This window comes from Saccostrea echinata, unplaced genomic scaffold (assembly GCF_033153115.1).
Source record: "Saccostrea echinata isolate AGI-Se365-2 ecotype Australia unplaced genomic scaffold, CSIRO_AGI_Sech_v1 ptg000042l, whole genome shotgun sequence".
Taxonomy (NCBI): Eukaryota; Metazoa; Mollusca; class Bivalvia; order Ostreida; family Ostreidae; genus Saccostrea; species Saccostrea echinata.
In genome coordinates, this window is record NW_026889791.1 from 4,698,994 (window position 1) to 4,713,397 (window position 14,404).

The following is a 14,404-nucleotide window of genomic DNA, read 5'->3' on the forward strand; positions in this document are numbered from 1 at the left end:
GCTTTATATTTCATAATTTTAATCACATTTGTTGGATGTAGTACACCTTATCGGTATCACTGTCCCTGATGAAAAATTTTCTTTCATATAATCATAACACACTTGTAGACCAGTCATGAGTGTCATTTGTTTCATGCTTGTCAGATGTTGTCTATAAAGGTCCATGAAATGAACCTAAAGATCCCATTTGATTTTTTATAGTTTCTTAAGAAGGATATAAGAAATTGTTAAATGTATAATACGGTATAAATATCAAACTTAATAAGTCTAGAAGCCTTTCAGTTCTACTCAAGGTAATTATGTCCCAAAGTAGGAGCACAAAACTGACAAGAGTAATTTGTTAAAACAACATGATTGATTGTAATAACTACAGTGTTTATAGAAGAATTAAAATAAGTTTATTTTGTTCTTGGATTTATAATTAATAAACTCAATAACTTTACAAAACTGAAAAGAAACTTGGATAAGTAAACTTGAGTTTTGTTCTTAAAATATAGCGGCTGCCAACCAAGGAAACATGTACTGCTCAAGAATGCTTGATATGGGTATGCGTCATGGCATAGAGATTCACTCTGAATATGTTAAATTGCAGTTTGAGACATATTCAATATTATTTGTCTTCTGTTTTTATGTATTATTTTTTCCCTGAATTTTGTATGATGTTGAATGAATGAAAGAAACAAAAACTTTTAACTTTGTATTTACCAGTTTAGATAAAATTTGTAGTATTTACCGGGACGGGAAATACCGCTATTTACCACTAGTAATTCCCACCACTAGTATTTCCCAGCCAACCCTGATTAAATGCACTTTCAACTTCACTATTTCCTACCTACAAAATGATTTCTAAACTCTGAATCATGTCAAAGTATGACTGTGACATCTTGAAGTGAAGGAAAAATGGCAATTTCCTACAACTGATGTTGAAATCTGCAGGAAAGTGAAAGTTTAAAGCAAAGTGAATTTCTCAGGGATTATGATGTGGGCTATTAAAACTTGTAAAGTTGGGGGCCCACATGGCCCCTAAGGTTCTATATGTTATTTGCAACTCTGTATAAATAAGGTGACGCTCGCATTAGGAGTTAAGTTTGAGATCTAATGATAAAACACAGCATCAGACATAACTATAGTTGTCCACTTTAACTCCAGGCGGGGGACTCCAGTGTCGGTAAAGTCTCTCAGACTGAACTCTTCTGTCCCCCTCTTTGTGTCCACCTCTTACTCCTTTAGCACTTTTACTGTTTCCTTTTACTGGCACCTGTGATAAAAAATAAATATTTATTAATGGTTATATCATCTTTCAACAAGAGAAAAAAAAATTCTGGTTTCTCTATAATCAAAGTTCCTTTACTGCTTGAACTTGCCTATAAAATGCTTTAAATTTGGTTATTTTGTTAAGATATCAAGATTCCTTGAAATCACTCCTCATTTCATAATTCTGCATCTATACTGTATCTGGAAACCAAGTCTCTCACAACGGGCAAAAGTACAAAATTTAATTGACATTGGAATAATTGGCTACTGCAAGTTCTACTTCCACAAGAGAAAAATTTAAGTGAGTAGTGCCTCAGATAAAAAAAAACCATCAATAATCCAGGCTGAATTCAAAATGCAAACAAATTTGTAAAACAATAAAGCCAATTTTTAAACAGAAACCACTCAAATAAAATTTTCAAATACTGTAAACAAATGGACATTTACATGTAGGTAGACTCAACAAACCCATATTTTATAGCATGGATCTTACCTCTGAAGGACTGATATTAAACTGATCCTGACTACATTTTTGAAAAAGGGGAAATATTTCAGAAAACTAGATTGTCTGGTTGTAATATGATTTACGAATTAATTAGACTAATTATTCCTCCTATCAAGCACCCTTGCCCCTTTAAGCAACCTATTTCACAAATAAGCCCCTCCCCCTCTTTCTTGGAATTGTTTGAGAATATACACCGATAGTCCTAAGATTTTGCTGGCAAATAAAAACAGTGCCCAAGGTTTTTATTTGCCAACAAAATCTTGAGACTGAGAAGTATATTCTCCAACAATTCCTCTGACAATGGAATTTTTTTCTATTCTGCTATGGCAAATTTTTAAATTCCTTAGTTTATAGATAAACAAAGAAGCTTGATTTCGACATCAACATAAGTGTCTTAATTATTACATCACAAATGAATGCCACTCTTTGTTTATTTGCACTTCATGCATTAGAAAAAGTACGAGGTAATCCGAATCCCAAGTAAACTTTTTTCTCCATTAATTTGCATCACAATCAAAAGAGGCCTCAGTTTTTTTCCTAGCTAGAGCAGTCAAAATTAGAAGAAAACAATTATTGATAATTTGTTGATGACATTTGTTATTTATTGGAGAATAATGGCCTCAGCATTACTTTGATCTTTGCAATAACTGCAGTAGAATAACAAATAAGTTTTTCATTGTCATGAATATCTTATTTTTCAAATCTAAAATTTAAACATATACCTAATGTCTTCTTGAATGCCATGTTGTACATGTATGATGCAACAATTAGCATCAAATTTTAATTAAGTTCTAAAAATCTCACATTTGCTAGCAAAACAAACTCTATTTCTTCTCTCTCTCTCTCCCCCCCCCCCCCCCCCCTAAAATGCTCTCTCTATAATTTGGAGCCTACATCGGCGTTTCAATAGTGAAATTGTAATAAAAATCCATTTCTTAAAATTTTTGTGAGTTACAAAAAATTGATTTCTGGCATTCATACTTGTGGGACAAATAAATATGCCATAACAGTCTTTCTATCACTGGAAAGTAAAATTTGAAGTGTTGAACCTGTATCATAATGTATAACTTTTTATAAATGACTTCATTTCTGACCTTGAAATAATATGCTTACAGCATCTGTGAGTACAAAACAAATGTATAACAGCATACATTATATTTAGTATAACAAGTAGCTATTAAATACATGCATGAATTATTACAACAATAATGATAAAATAATCTTGGCAGGGTTTTTTGCAAAATACAAAAATACAATTCCTAAAGCATTACTTCTTCAAAATACAAGCATAAATATTTTTGGCTATAGAAATATCCAACAAATTATTGATCTCCAGCACTAGATATTATGATATTTTCCATATTCTCTTTAATAAGTAAACATGCAAACAATTAATATTATTCTCTCTGTGACAATCAAATTTTGAAATGACTAAAACATCAGTCTTTGGGCTAGTGACGTGAAAGCAGATTGTGAAAGGGGTTCACTCAATATTGGTGTTGGGACGAATGAAAAATCGGATTGTAACACTGACCTGACTATTGTACCTGAAAACACATACAAACATTCTCAATTCTGACCAGTGTATAAATTATGCTTTTGATTTGTCTGATCTATTAAAACACTAGAGCTGAAATGAATACCAAAAATCAATATTAGAATATTTTTGACTATTATTCTATTCGTATAATTTTAAGTAATTTTTCCAAAATATTCACATACCTACCATTTGTACATCACTTGGAATTTTGTATACATGTACATATATATATTATCTGACATTAAACTGAGTGTCCTTAATTTGGTAAGATGCAGCTTTTTCTTTTAGCAAATGGAAATTAATAATTTGAAAATTTACAAGAGATGATTTTTTTCACTTCCTTTTTTTCTTGGAGTGTGAGACTGCCTGTTAGATAGTTAAAAAACTTAAGACTTTGTCAGTCTTATTTTCACAAGCATTTCTTTAATAAAACGAAAACAAACAAGATGTGTTTGTGAAGCACTGATGCCCACATATAGCAGCTTATGGCGAAGGTTAAAGTTTCTCAAATGCAAGTCAAAGTTCAAGGTCAAGAGATGAAAAATGTTGTTCCCTAAAGAAAGGACATGTGTCCATAGATATACCTGGTAAATATTAAAGCCCAAGCACCAACCATTCAAAAAATTATGGTCAAGGTTGATTTTTCTAAAAGTGGGCAAAACTCCAAGGTCAAGGTCAAAATTAATGTAACACAGTGGAAGACTTTGTCATAAGAAGTACACATGCAAAATATAAAGCCCTAACACAAACTGTTCAAAAGTTATGCTGAAGTTTAAAGTTTTTCAAAAGAAGGTCACACTCCAGGGTCAAAGTCAAAATTAATGGTACCAAGTGGAAGCCCTTGTCATAACAAAAAACACATGCAAAATATAAAAGCCCTTATTCTAACTGTTCAAAAGTTATGACCAAGGTTAAAGTTTTTATACCCCCACCCCGCGCAAATGAAGTTTGGGGGATATAATATAGGAATCACCTTGTCTGTCCATCTGTCTGTGCAAACATGTCTGGTCCATATCTTTCTTACAGAGGAACATTAAAATTAGGGCTGGGACGATATATCGAGATATCGATTCTTTGTGTAGACGATACGCATATCGATACATATGAAGAAATATCGAAATATCGCAAAAAAAATTCTGACTGCTGTTTTTCTCTGTTTATTTAACATTTGGCCAGGGGTTTAATATATAAAATAAATAAGCAAAATATAAATATAGATATGAAATAAATAATAATTAACACCACTTGAGTAAAATATTTTTGTTTTACAACATATAAAAAACTATTTTGAATAAATTATTTTTTTTGCAAAGAAATATTTTGTTTATTTCAATGCTAAAAAAGATTTTATAACCAATTACACATATCGTGATACATATCGTATCGTGGCTCAAATATCGTGATACATATCGATATAGAAAAAGTTGTATCGTCCCAGCCCTAATTAAAATCTACTACTTCACACAAAGATTGTTCATGACCTGAGAGTGTGTCATGACCTTGAATCAAGGTCATTTGGGGAAGTTCAAGTCACTGAAAGAAAAAGTTCATAATTCGTGTCCAGTCCATATCTTTCTTATGGATAAACTTGGTGAGTTCCCATTTTACACAAAGATTGCTTATGACCTGAGGGTGTGTCATGACCATGACCCAAGGTCATTTGGGCAAGGTCAAGGTCACTGAGAGAAAAAGTTCATAATTCATGTTTGGTCAGTATCTTTCTTATTGAGAATAATGTTGGGATGTTGGGAGTTTCAACTTCACCCAAAGATTGTTTATGACCCGAGTGTGTGTCATGAACTTGACTTATAGTCACTGTAGAAAAAATGGATCAATAATGCATCCATACTTTCCAAGACAGAAATACTTGAAAAATTATAGTTTACAGACGGACGGACAGACAGACAGACAGACGGACGATGGACAAAATGTGATCAGAAAAGCTCACTTGAGCCTTCGGCTCAGGTGAGCTAAAAATGAATCCCACCATATGGCATGCCTCAACAAAGAGTGTGCTAGAATTTCAAGCATCTGCAATGAGTAGTTGCTGAGAAAACTGTGACAAAGGAATAGAGATTAGAGTGAAATGTAGTGACCGCATGAAGACTAGAGGAATTGTAGTGACTGAGGACAAGCTATAAGAATGGGGAATTGAAGTGATTGGGGACTAGTATAAGAAAGGGGAATTGTAGTAACTGAGGACAGTCATTAAAGATAAGCTATAAGAATGGGGAATTGAAGTCACTGGAACAGGAAATTGTAGTTACTGAGGACTAGAGGAATTGTGGTGAATGAGGACAAGAATGGGGAATTGTAGTGACTAAGTAGTCACTGAAGATAAGCTATAAGAATGGGGAATGAAGTGACTGGAATAGGGAATTGTAGTGATTGAGGACTAGAGGACTTGAAGTGAATGAGGACAAGCTATAAGAATGGGGAATTGAATTGACTGGGGACTAGCTAAAATGAGATTAGTGGATATTATGATTTCATTAGCAGCAAGCTTGTCCTGTGATGTGATTACTTTTTTGAGTTATATATAGTACCATTTAGTTTTAAAGCAATGCTTTAATTAATAAAATCAATAGTAGCTAAATATTGGTAATGATATGATCATCTAAATATTTTTAAAGAAATTAAAATTGTTATAACTCTGAAAGACTAGACATCCATATGTGTATAATATCAATCCTTCAAGTAATTAATAAATTGATTAATAATATTTAATCACTGTTTATCAATGTTTTTGATGAAAGACAGAAAGACACCCTTTTATCATCAACTTATTTGTCAGTAGTCTGGTTCATTTTAGAAAGTATTGGTGCAAAGAACATGCTCTTGTATATTGAATCAACTGGGAGACATTAACCCCATATGCAGGTGATGATGATATATTGCTACAGAAAAACAAGAGGTCTAAGGGCCTTAACAGTCACCTGAGTATATCACTGTAAAGGATCCTGTAAAAAAAATAAACTGATGGATGAAAATATGTTGCCCAAAAGCAAGAGAAAAAGGGTGACCTGGGATCAACAAAATAATTATTTTAGTACTCATTAGCAAATACTTGCCAATGCTAATACACTTCCATTTGTTACTATCACCATGCAGACTTAACAATAGTGCTTGAGGTAGTTCATCTAGTAAATTAATCATGTTCCCTCTCAGAATGGCCTCTCTTGGTCTTTGAAGAATATTTAATGTATAAGATAAGGTATTTTTTCTCCTGTTTATTTATCTACTATTTTCAAGTCCATCTCATCCGTGAAAACTATGAAAGTTCTTTTTGTCCTATACATTAAAAATTCTTGTACAATTCTTTTATTTAATTGAAGTATCAATTGACATTATTTACAGTGATTAATTATCACAGGTGAATGAAAAAGGGAAGTAACTTCTATCAGTATAGTATAAATTTCCTTTAGTTACAAGATCACTAGAGCATAGTGCAGAATCGGTGTAGTTATAACATGTACTAAGTATATAATACAATGAAATTACTCCCACTCGAAACTCAAACATAAAATACACTCATACAAATTATTATAATCATAATTAAAAAGTCTTCCAGTAAACATGGTTGCTAACAACTTGTGCAGTGTTTTCAAGATATAACATGTGATTGATGGACAGACAGCTAGACAGGTACATTTGTATTGCAATATAAAGAAATGTACCTTACTTCTTTGGTTACAGGTAACAATAAAATATGATGAAACAAAGAATAATTTTCATACTTTTTCATGAACAAAATGCATACATTGCAAGTGACTTGTAACATGTAAACATCCAATTAACCCATTTACAATTAAACACCCAGGTAGGGGTTAACACACTGCTAATAGGGACTGACACACATGGATGGAAGTTTGGCACATAATTACTTTAGACCTTGATTGTTGTAAAAAGTAAAATATTTTTAACAAAAAAGGAACTTGGAAATACTTTCAATTATTTTATATTTCTTAAAAATGAAAATCTGCCAAAAAGAAAATGCCAATATTTCAAGATCCTTTTTATATCTATATATGCACCTTTGTATGATATTTGTTAAATTATCTTGATAAGAAATCAGTGTTGTTGGTTAGGAAGGGATAAGGTTGGAAAATCATGTCACATGATGATCCCACCAATACATTTCAGGGTATCAGTGAATGAATTTTTATAAAAATCTATTGAACAATTCTTCAGAAGCTGGGCTAAATGCAAAGTGTTGACAAACACTGTATGCCCTTGCCGTACATGCATTCATGGTAGGGAAAAATTCTGACAAGGTCAATGAATACACATATAAGAATGATTTACATGTATTAAATCACCATCTGATATTTCTTACATTAATTGCCTGTTTGGTCTTTGTGAGGTCTGCTACTGTAGTTTTTTTCCCCTTCACTTCAGTGGCTGGAGTAGGACTGTCTTTCCTGGCTACACGTCCTGATGGGCTGGGACTTCTTGACCTCCCTAATGAATAAACATTAGATATTTGTATATATTAATAAAAAAAATTCAGTGAAGTACAATAACTATTATCAGGAATTACATAAACACAAAAAAATATATCAGAAAACAAGATCTGGAAAAAAATCTGTAACAGTAAAAAAGTCAGACTTCTAACCTTTTCTGCTGAGACTATGCAAAAAAGTATTGAGAACACTGGTAGAAAATACACCCATAATCTTGTTCTCGCTTCAACAAATTTCTTCCCCCTTCACAATGTTTTGTAAATTTAATATCACAAGCTGAGTCTCTGTACAATGTAAAATTTCAAAGGGGCAGTCAGGTTGTTTTTTTTTTAAATTGTCCCCAATTCTATTTGGAATCTGTTTTCTTTAAAAAGAATCTCTTCAGTTTCAAGACATTATGATTCCAAAATATTGAGCCCCAAATTGACTTTAATAATTATTATTTCACATCCATTCCCTAAAATATTAAACTGTAGGGTTGTCAATATTTCATAATCATAGTATTTAATATTAACCCTCTCCTCTTAACTAATAAAGTCAATGGGGGTCAATATTTCATATCCATAAAATCTTGACCCCCACCAAATAAATCTGAAAGGAGGTTCAATATTTTGAAGTCATATCTTAACCCCCCCCCCCCCAAAAAAAAACCTACAAAAACTGTAGGGGGCTCAACATTACACAGCCTCCTATACCTCTTGATTACTGAAGACTACTGGAAATTGAATATTTCATAGCCATATATCCCCCCCCCCCCAAAAAAAAGAAAGAAAATTAAACTTTTCACAGTCATAATAATTTTAACCCCCTCCTCTTAGTTATTGAAATCTAATGGGGTTCAATAATAAATAAAATTGAAGAAGGATCAACATTTCACAGCTCAACCCTCACCCATCCCCCCCCCCCCCCCCCCCCCAAAAAAAAAGAGAAAAAAATGTAAGGTTTAATTTGTACATTACAATATAACATACATGTAATATAATAAGGAAAGGTTATATACTCTCAGACTATTATGTTAAGATGAGAAACTTTACCTATGGATGATTGAAACTTACAATCTTTTGCTTGATTTGAACAAGTACTTTAAATGCCTCTAACAATTATTATTAAGATGAATACATTCTACAGACCAAAATATTTTTTCTTCAAAAGCAACTAAAAAATCATACATATTTTTGAATCAAAATCATATCTATACATAATTAGCCATTCTGCATTGCCCTGTTTAAATATGAGGTTATAGTTTTAGAAGCAATCAGTACAATATTTACAATTACAATCATATTATATATCCTTTTATCAATGCAATTTTATTCTTTCTTTTAGTTTCACTGCAATTTTATTCTTTCTTTTAGTTTCAATGCAATTTTATTCTTTCGTTCAACATTACATAATTTTGGCAAGTAAGGTACTGTACGTGTACTTAAAAAAGCGGGCTTCATATTTTAGCGGCTTTGGTATGAACAATAATGTGCTAATTCATGAATACCGTTAATAAATCATTAATAATTACACTACATGAATTCATGACTACGCCAACCACTCAATACCCAGTGATTATGCTAAATTTTGAATATGTCAATTTATGTACATGTACAGTATATAGTTAGAACTATCAGTGTATGAAAAGTGATGTCAAAATACTGTATAGAAACACAATACATACACACAGTTGTTAATCAAGTGCAAATACATAAGGTTAAATTAATCTTAATAAAATAGAATCCAAATCTAAAAGCATTACTGAAGTTACACATATAGTTTATGAATACCAATTACTGGTACATACTGTAAAATCTTAAGTGCAGTTTAAAGTGCACTTTTTCAAAATCAATGTCAGCATATAATTTATAATATAATTGTAATATATTATTATTGGAATATTGATACCACCTGCAGTTCTGAAAGATATTATCCTAAATATTACAAATCTAAAATAAAACTAAATACAATATTGGTGCTTAAAACTGTATGTGACCTTATATTCAGCATGCAACACAGCAATGTGTAAATAATTAAACCTTTTTGATCCTTGAAACATCAGTGTTTGCAGCCAGGTAGTATATGGGGTTCAACCCAGTGATTGACAAATTGAAATTAAAAACTGATTTGATAAGGGCTCTGTCACACTTACTGGATAGTGCTAACAGACATCAAATGAATGAAAAACAGCAATACAGCATGGCTGGTTTTCTGGTAATGATAGTTATCCCATGCCCTGTAGCTTTATTTTATGCACTTGCAATCAATGTATGTAGGGTATAAAATGTACAAAAACCTAGTATTGATTATCAGACATGCACTATCCATGCAACAGTCAATTAACGGACTTCAACATTTCAGTAATGAATGAGTACCATGTAAAACGAATGCACAATAGATGAGAAACTGACAAAATGGTTTTCAAACGTTGGACTAATGGTTGTGCAGTCAGTGTCCAGAGCACGTCCAGTTTATCTATTTAACAACTGATGATTTTCCAGTTGTGAATTGGATCCAATGGACACCAGAATGCTAAAGTACAGGAGAAAAAGCGCACAAGTTCTGTATAAAATGTATTCCTACTGTGCTCTAAATGGACATACTGCACTTAAAGCAGACACCTTAGTCTGGCAGTTTCCATTCCAAGTTTTGACCATGCTCAAAATCTACCGTTGGATAAAATGAACTTCAAAAGACATCGAACATTAACTCACAGAAAAAGAAATGGACAATAAATGAATGCCAACGAAGATGAACAGATTGAAAAATTTGGCATCTTTTTGATGTCCATTAGCCCTATCTGGTAAGGTGTGACACTGAGCCCTAAATATTGATATTCTTATCATTTACTTACAACTGCAACGTGATGGTGACTGGTTTTTCTCATCAGTGACAATGACAAAAGCACACCTCTAACATCACAACTCAGCAGTTTATCATATCATTTAACTGAGAAACGAATATGTTTATATCACATTCAAATCATAAATTTTGAAATATTAATAATATTTAAGTAGCTTGTTCTTTCAGTATAATTAACAATTTAAGATTTTCAATTTTGCAATGTGTGTTAAAATGTAAGAACCTTTTCCATTAAAATTAGCCACTTAATTTGAAGCTTTTGTCATCTTCAAGTGTTTCTGTAACAAATCTGGCAAACCTTGGTGAAGTCAGACTTACGTTTGGCTGTCATCATGTTTACAGCAGAGGTTACAATGCCGACTCTCTTAAAGTCTGAGCGGAGTTCTAAATTGACAGGATTAGTAGGAGAACCTATAAGTTTACATTGAAATGCTCATCCTATATGTATTTCTTTGTACTGCTGTAAGTTAATTTTTTACATTGCAACACAATTTTCTTATACTAAAATGTATGCACTTAAATCCTAAGCTACTCTATTTACATGCCGTACTGTACATTTATTTGTGAGCACATACTTTTCTTATGTCCCCATTTCTTTTTGCCTGGAAACAAAAATTCCAAATCTAATGTAATGAAGTGAATTTAAACTTATTTAGGTGTACATCATTATTAGTAATAGAGAGAATGTATAAAAATTGGCTTGATGCCAGGAGGTGCAGTATTTTCATATGTGGTGAGTGGGCCCTCCACCACCACTGCACACAATAGCAGAGCAGTGTGACTACAATGAGAAGCAGAAGCTATAAGTCTACTGTGTTAGAGCCAGCTTGCCTTGGCCATTAGACGTCACCCAGCAGTTAATCTGAACATGCGGCTTTGTTCTACCTTCTTCCCATGACATACTTGTACTGTATGCAACACCTGGTAATTCACAAAGGTCAAATCTCAGGTTTTATCTCTCAGACTAGTCAACTGTGAAACCCACATGTCATTTAAAATGGTGCTAATATGACTTTAAACTTTCTACGTCATAAAATACGCTACAAACATTTGATAGAAAGATATTTTATGATATTATACTTTCTTGTAAATAAGTTGAATCTGATTCATCAAGAAACATTTGCTAAAAACACTATTACCCGATGAATAATGAAGCCACGCCCTCCAGCGTAGCAACAGTCAACATTGCTTGACGACAAGTGATATATAAAAAAAATAGTGACTGTGCAGAATTTATGCGCGCAAAGTTCACTGTTATATGTATTTGTATAAAACATTCAGTGTAATATAATAAATATTGCATGTAGTTGAGTGTAATATTGAAAATTTTCACCCCTCAAAAACCATTGTCAACCTTGGCTTCGCCTCAGTTGATAATGGTTTTCTTGGGGTGAAAATTTTCTATGGTACATGCAATATTTATATAATAGTTACTTCTAAGTTACTTGACTAAAATTGAAGGGCATATTGTTAAAATTCCAAGTAAATGATGCAGAATAAGCAAGTGAAGACTTACTGATTAATCATTTATCTCATACATTTGGTGGATATTATCCATTGGATAAAGCAAAGCTTTAATTATTCAATGGGTAATGTTTATTTCAGACTTCTGGTTCAGACTACTTTCGACATGATCCCTTGCTTAAGTTTTTAAAAGTGTATAGTCTTGCTGATCTTGCAAAGATGATTTTAAAGATTTTTTCCAATATTTTATCATCTAAAACTTCAATCCTCTATTGAGGTTCCACTCTATCCCATGGGGCCATGATTTAAACAACCTTCAATTTACAAGCATTAAGAAAGCTTTCACATATAATTCATCTTTTCTTACCCAGTGGTTCTTGAAAAGAAGATTGTTCAATGACCCCACCAAATTTTCCCTATTTCTCTATTATCTCCCCTTGGAAGAAGGCTTGGTTCTTCATATGAAAAAAAAATTGAATTCCCTTCTTCTAAAGAAGCTACATGTATGTGGTGAGTTTTGTTTTAATTGACCTGTTTTTTCATACAGACAAGGTTGACAATGCATCATGTTTACAGAAGAAACACAACAAATGACAGATATATACAGAGGGATAGAAAGACGCCAGACACTCTTTGATCAGAAAAGCTCAATGGAGCCTAATGGCCTAAAGTGAGCTTAAGGAACTACCGATATTTATATGTAAAGGATCTTAAAGAAATTATTCTGTGTTTACCTTTAATTCTTGAAAACAATTACAATAAGAAGATTGTTAAAACTTGTGATATTTTATGTTTAGAGATTCTTGCTAATGATAAGGTTCTAATTGTGTTTTGGTATGAAAGAGGAAGAGGAAAGCAGATACAAGGATTGTCCCAGAAAAAATATATATATATTTTCACTGCAGATTCAACACAACCCTACCCTAATACCAGAACCCATGACCCAGGGTCATGAACTTCACAAAGGAGATGGGTGAAGAAGGCGTGCAGAATGTCTATAGCTTCAGATATGTAAAAATCATATTCAATTTGTGAATTTAGTAACCATTTAGAGTAAAGTTCTCATTACTGAAATTCATGAAATTATGATAAACAAAACTTTTCTGAGGAAAATTTTCTTGGTAAAAATTATTTTGCTTTTTAAAAATTAAGTGGTATTCGTGGGGTTTGAACCCTAGCAAAAAAATCCTGAGTATCATTTTCCTTAGAGACAAACAAGCTAACCACTATGCTACACAACTCCTGATAAATAGCGGCATTTAAATCATGTTTGTGATATGTGATATTAATGTTGGATGACATAAGAAAGAAAATTTTGTCATAATTGAGATTTAATTTTTCACCTTGAGGTATGTTGCACTATAGGCTCGCCTTGTTCACCCATCTTCTTTGGAAGAGGTAACCTCATCATCATAACTATGCACTTAATTGAAGATTTTCAAAGAATTTAAAAAATTTTCACTATATTATCGATAGAGCCCCCCCCCCCCCCCCCCCAACCCCCAAGAAACACCAGAACCCTTGACCCTGGGATCACAAGTTTTAAAAACTTTGTAAGAAGCACCCTTGCTCGTCATAACTATGCACTTTGTGTTTCTGCTCAACACTAAGGAGCAGACAGGATTATTTAATACCATTAATGCATTTGTACTATATTATCAATAGAACCCCACCCTTACACCAGAACATCTGACCCAAGGGCCAAAAAATCTTCACTTTATTTGATCGATCAATGTAAAAATAGTAGAGGATGTGGATCAAATTAAAATTAACAAGACCAGAGATGTTTAAGAGTATCGAAATCAGTATCATCATTTTTGAATCAATACTAACAAAGTTGGTTTTTTTTCTTCAAAATTAAGCCTTTTAAAATTTCATCCATTACTTCGCATTGAAGCTAGATTGTCTTCAGGAAGACGTTTTTTTTAAAATAATACAAGATTGTTAAGCTTAATTTGAGCCAAAATTGATAAGGTGATATCACCTATTTGAATAGGTGATATCATTTATTCAAATAGGTGATATCACCAATTTGAATTGAATAGAATAATATCACCTATCTGAATAGGTGATATCACTTACATGAATTGGTGATATCACCTATTCATTTTGCATTGGTGATATCACTTATTAAAATGGGTGATACCAACAATTTACATATCAACTTGATTACGCGATATCACTTAATGGCTATAAATACCAAAACAATGCCTCATATTTATGAGCAAACCTATTTGAAGATATCTATACATGTACATACATATATTAATGGAAAATGCCTTGATTACTTACCTGGTTTCAAGTATTTTTCTTATACATTTTACTAGGAGCTAT

General features: G+C 32.5%; 1 protein-coding gene across 1 annotated transcript in view; it reads right to left on the reverse strand.

Moving 5' to 3' along the window:
- Nucleotides 1-981: 981 nt before the first annotated feature.
- Nucleotides 982-14,404, reverse strand: part of LOC133200987 (ankyrin repeat and MYND domain-containing protein 1-like) — a 64,874-nt gene continuing 51,451 nt past the window's right edge. The window contains exons 16-18 of the mRNA XM_061336794.1: nucleotides 10,925-11,017; nucleotides 7,636-7,760; nucleotides 982-1,258 (exon numbers count right to left, since the gene is read on the reverse strand). Coding sequence (XP_061192778.1) covers nucleotides 1,115-1,258; nucleotides 7,636-7,760; nucleotides 10,925-11,017 — 362 coding nt within the window. The 3' untranslated portion in view covers nucleotides 982-1,114. The remainder of the gene's footprint in view (nucleotides 1,259-7,635; nucleotides 7,761-10,924; nucleotides 11,018-14,404) is intronic.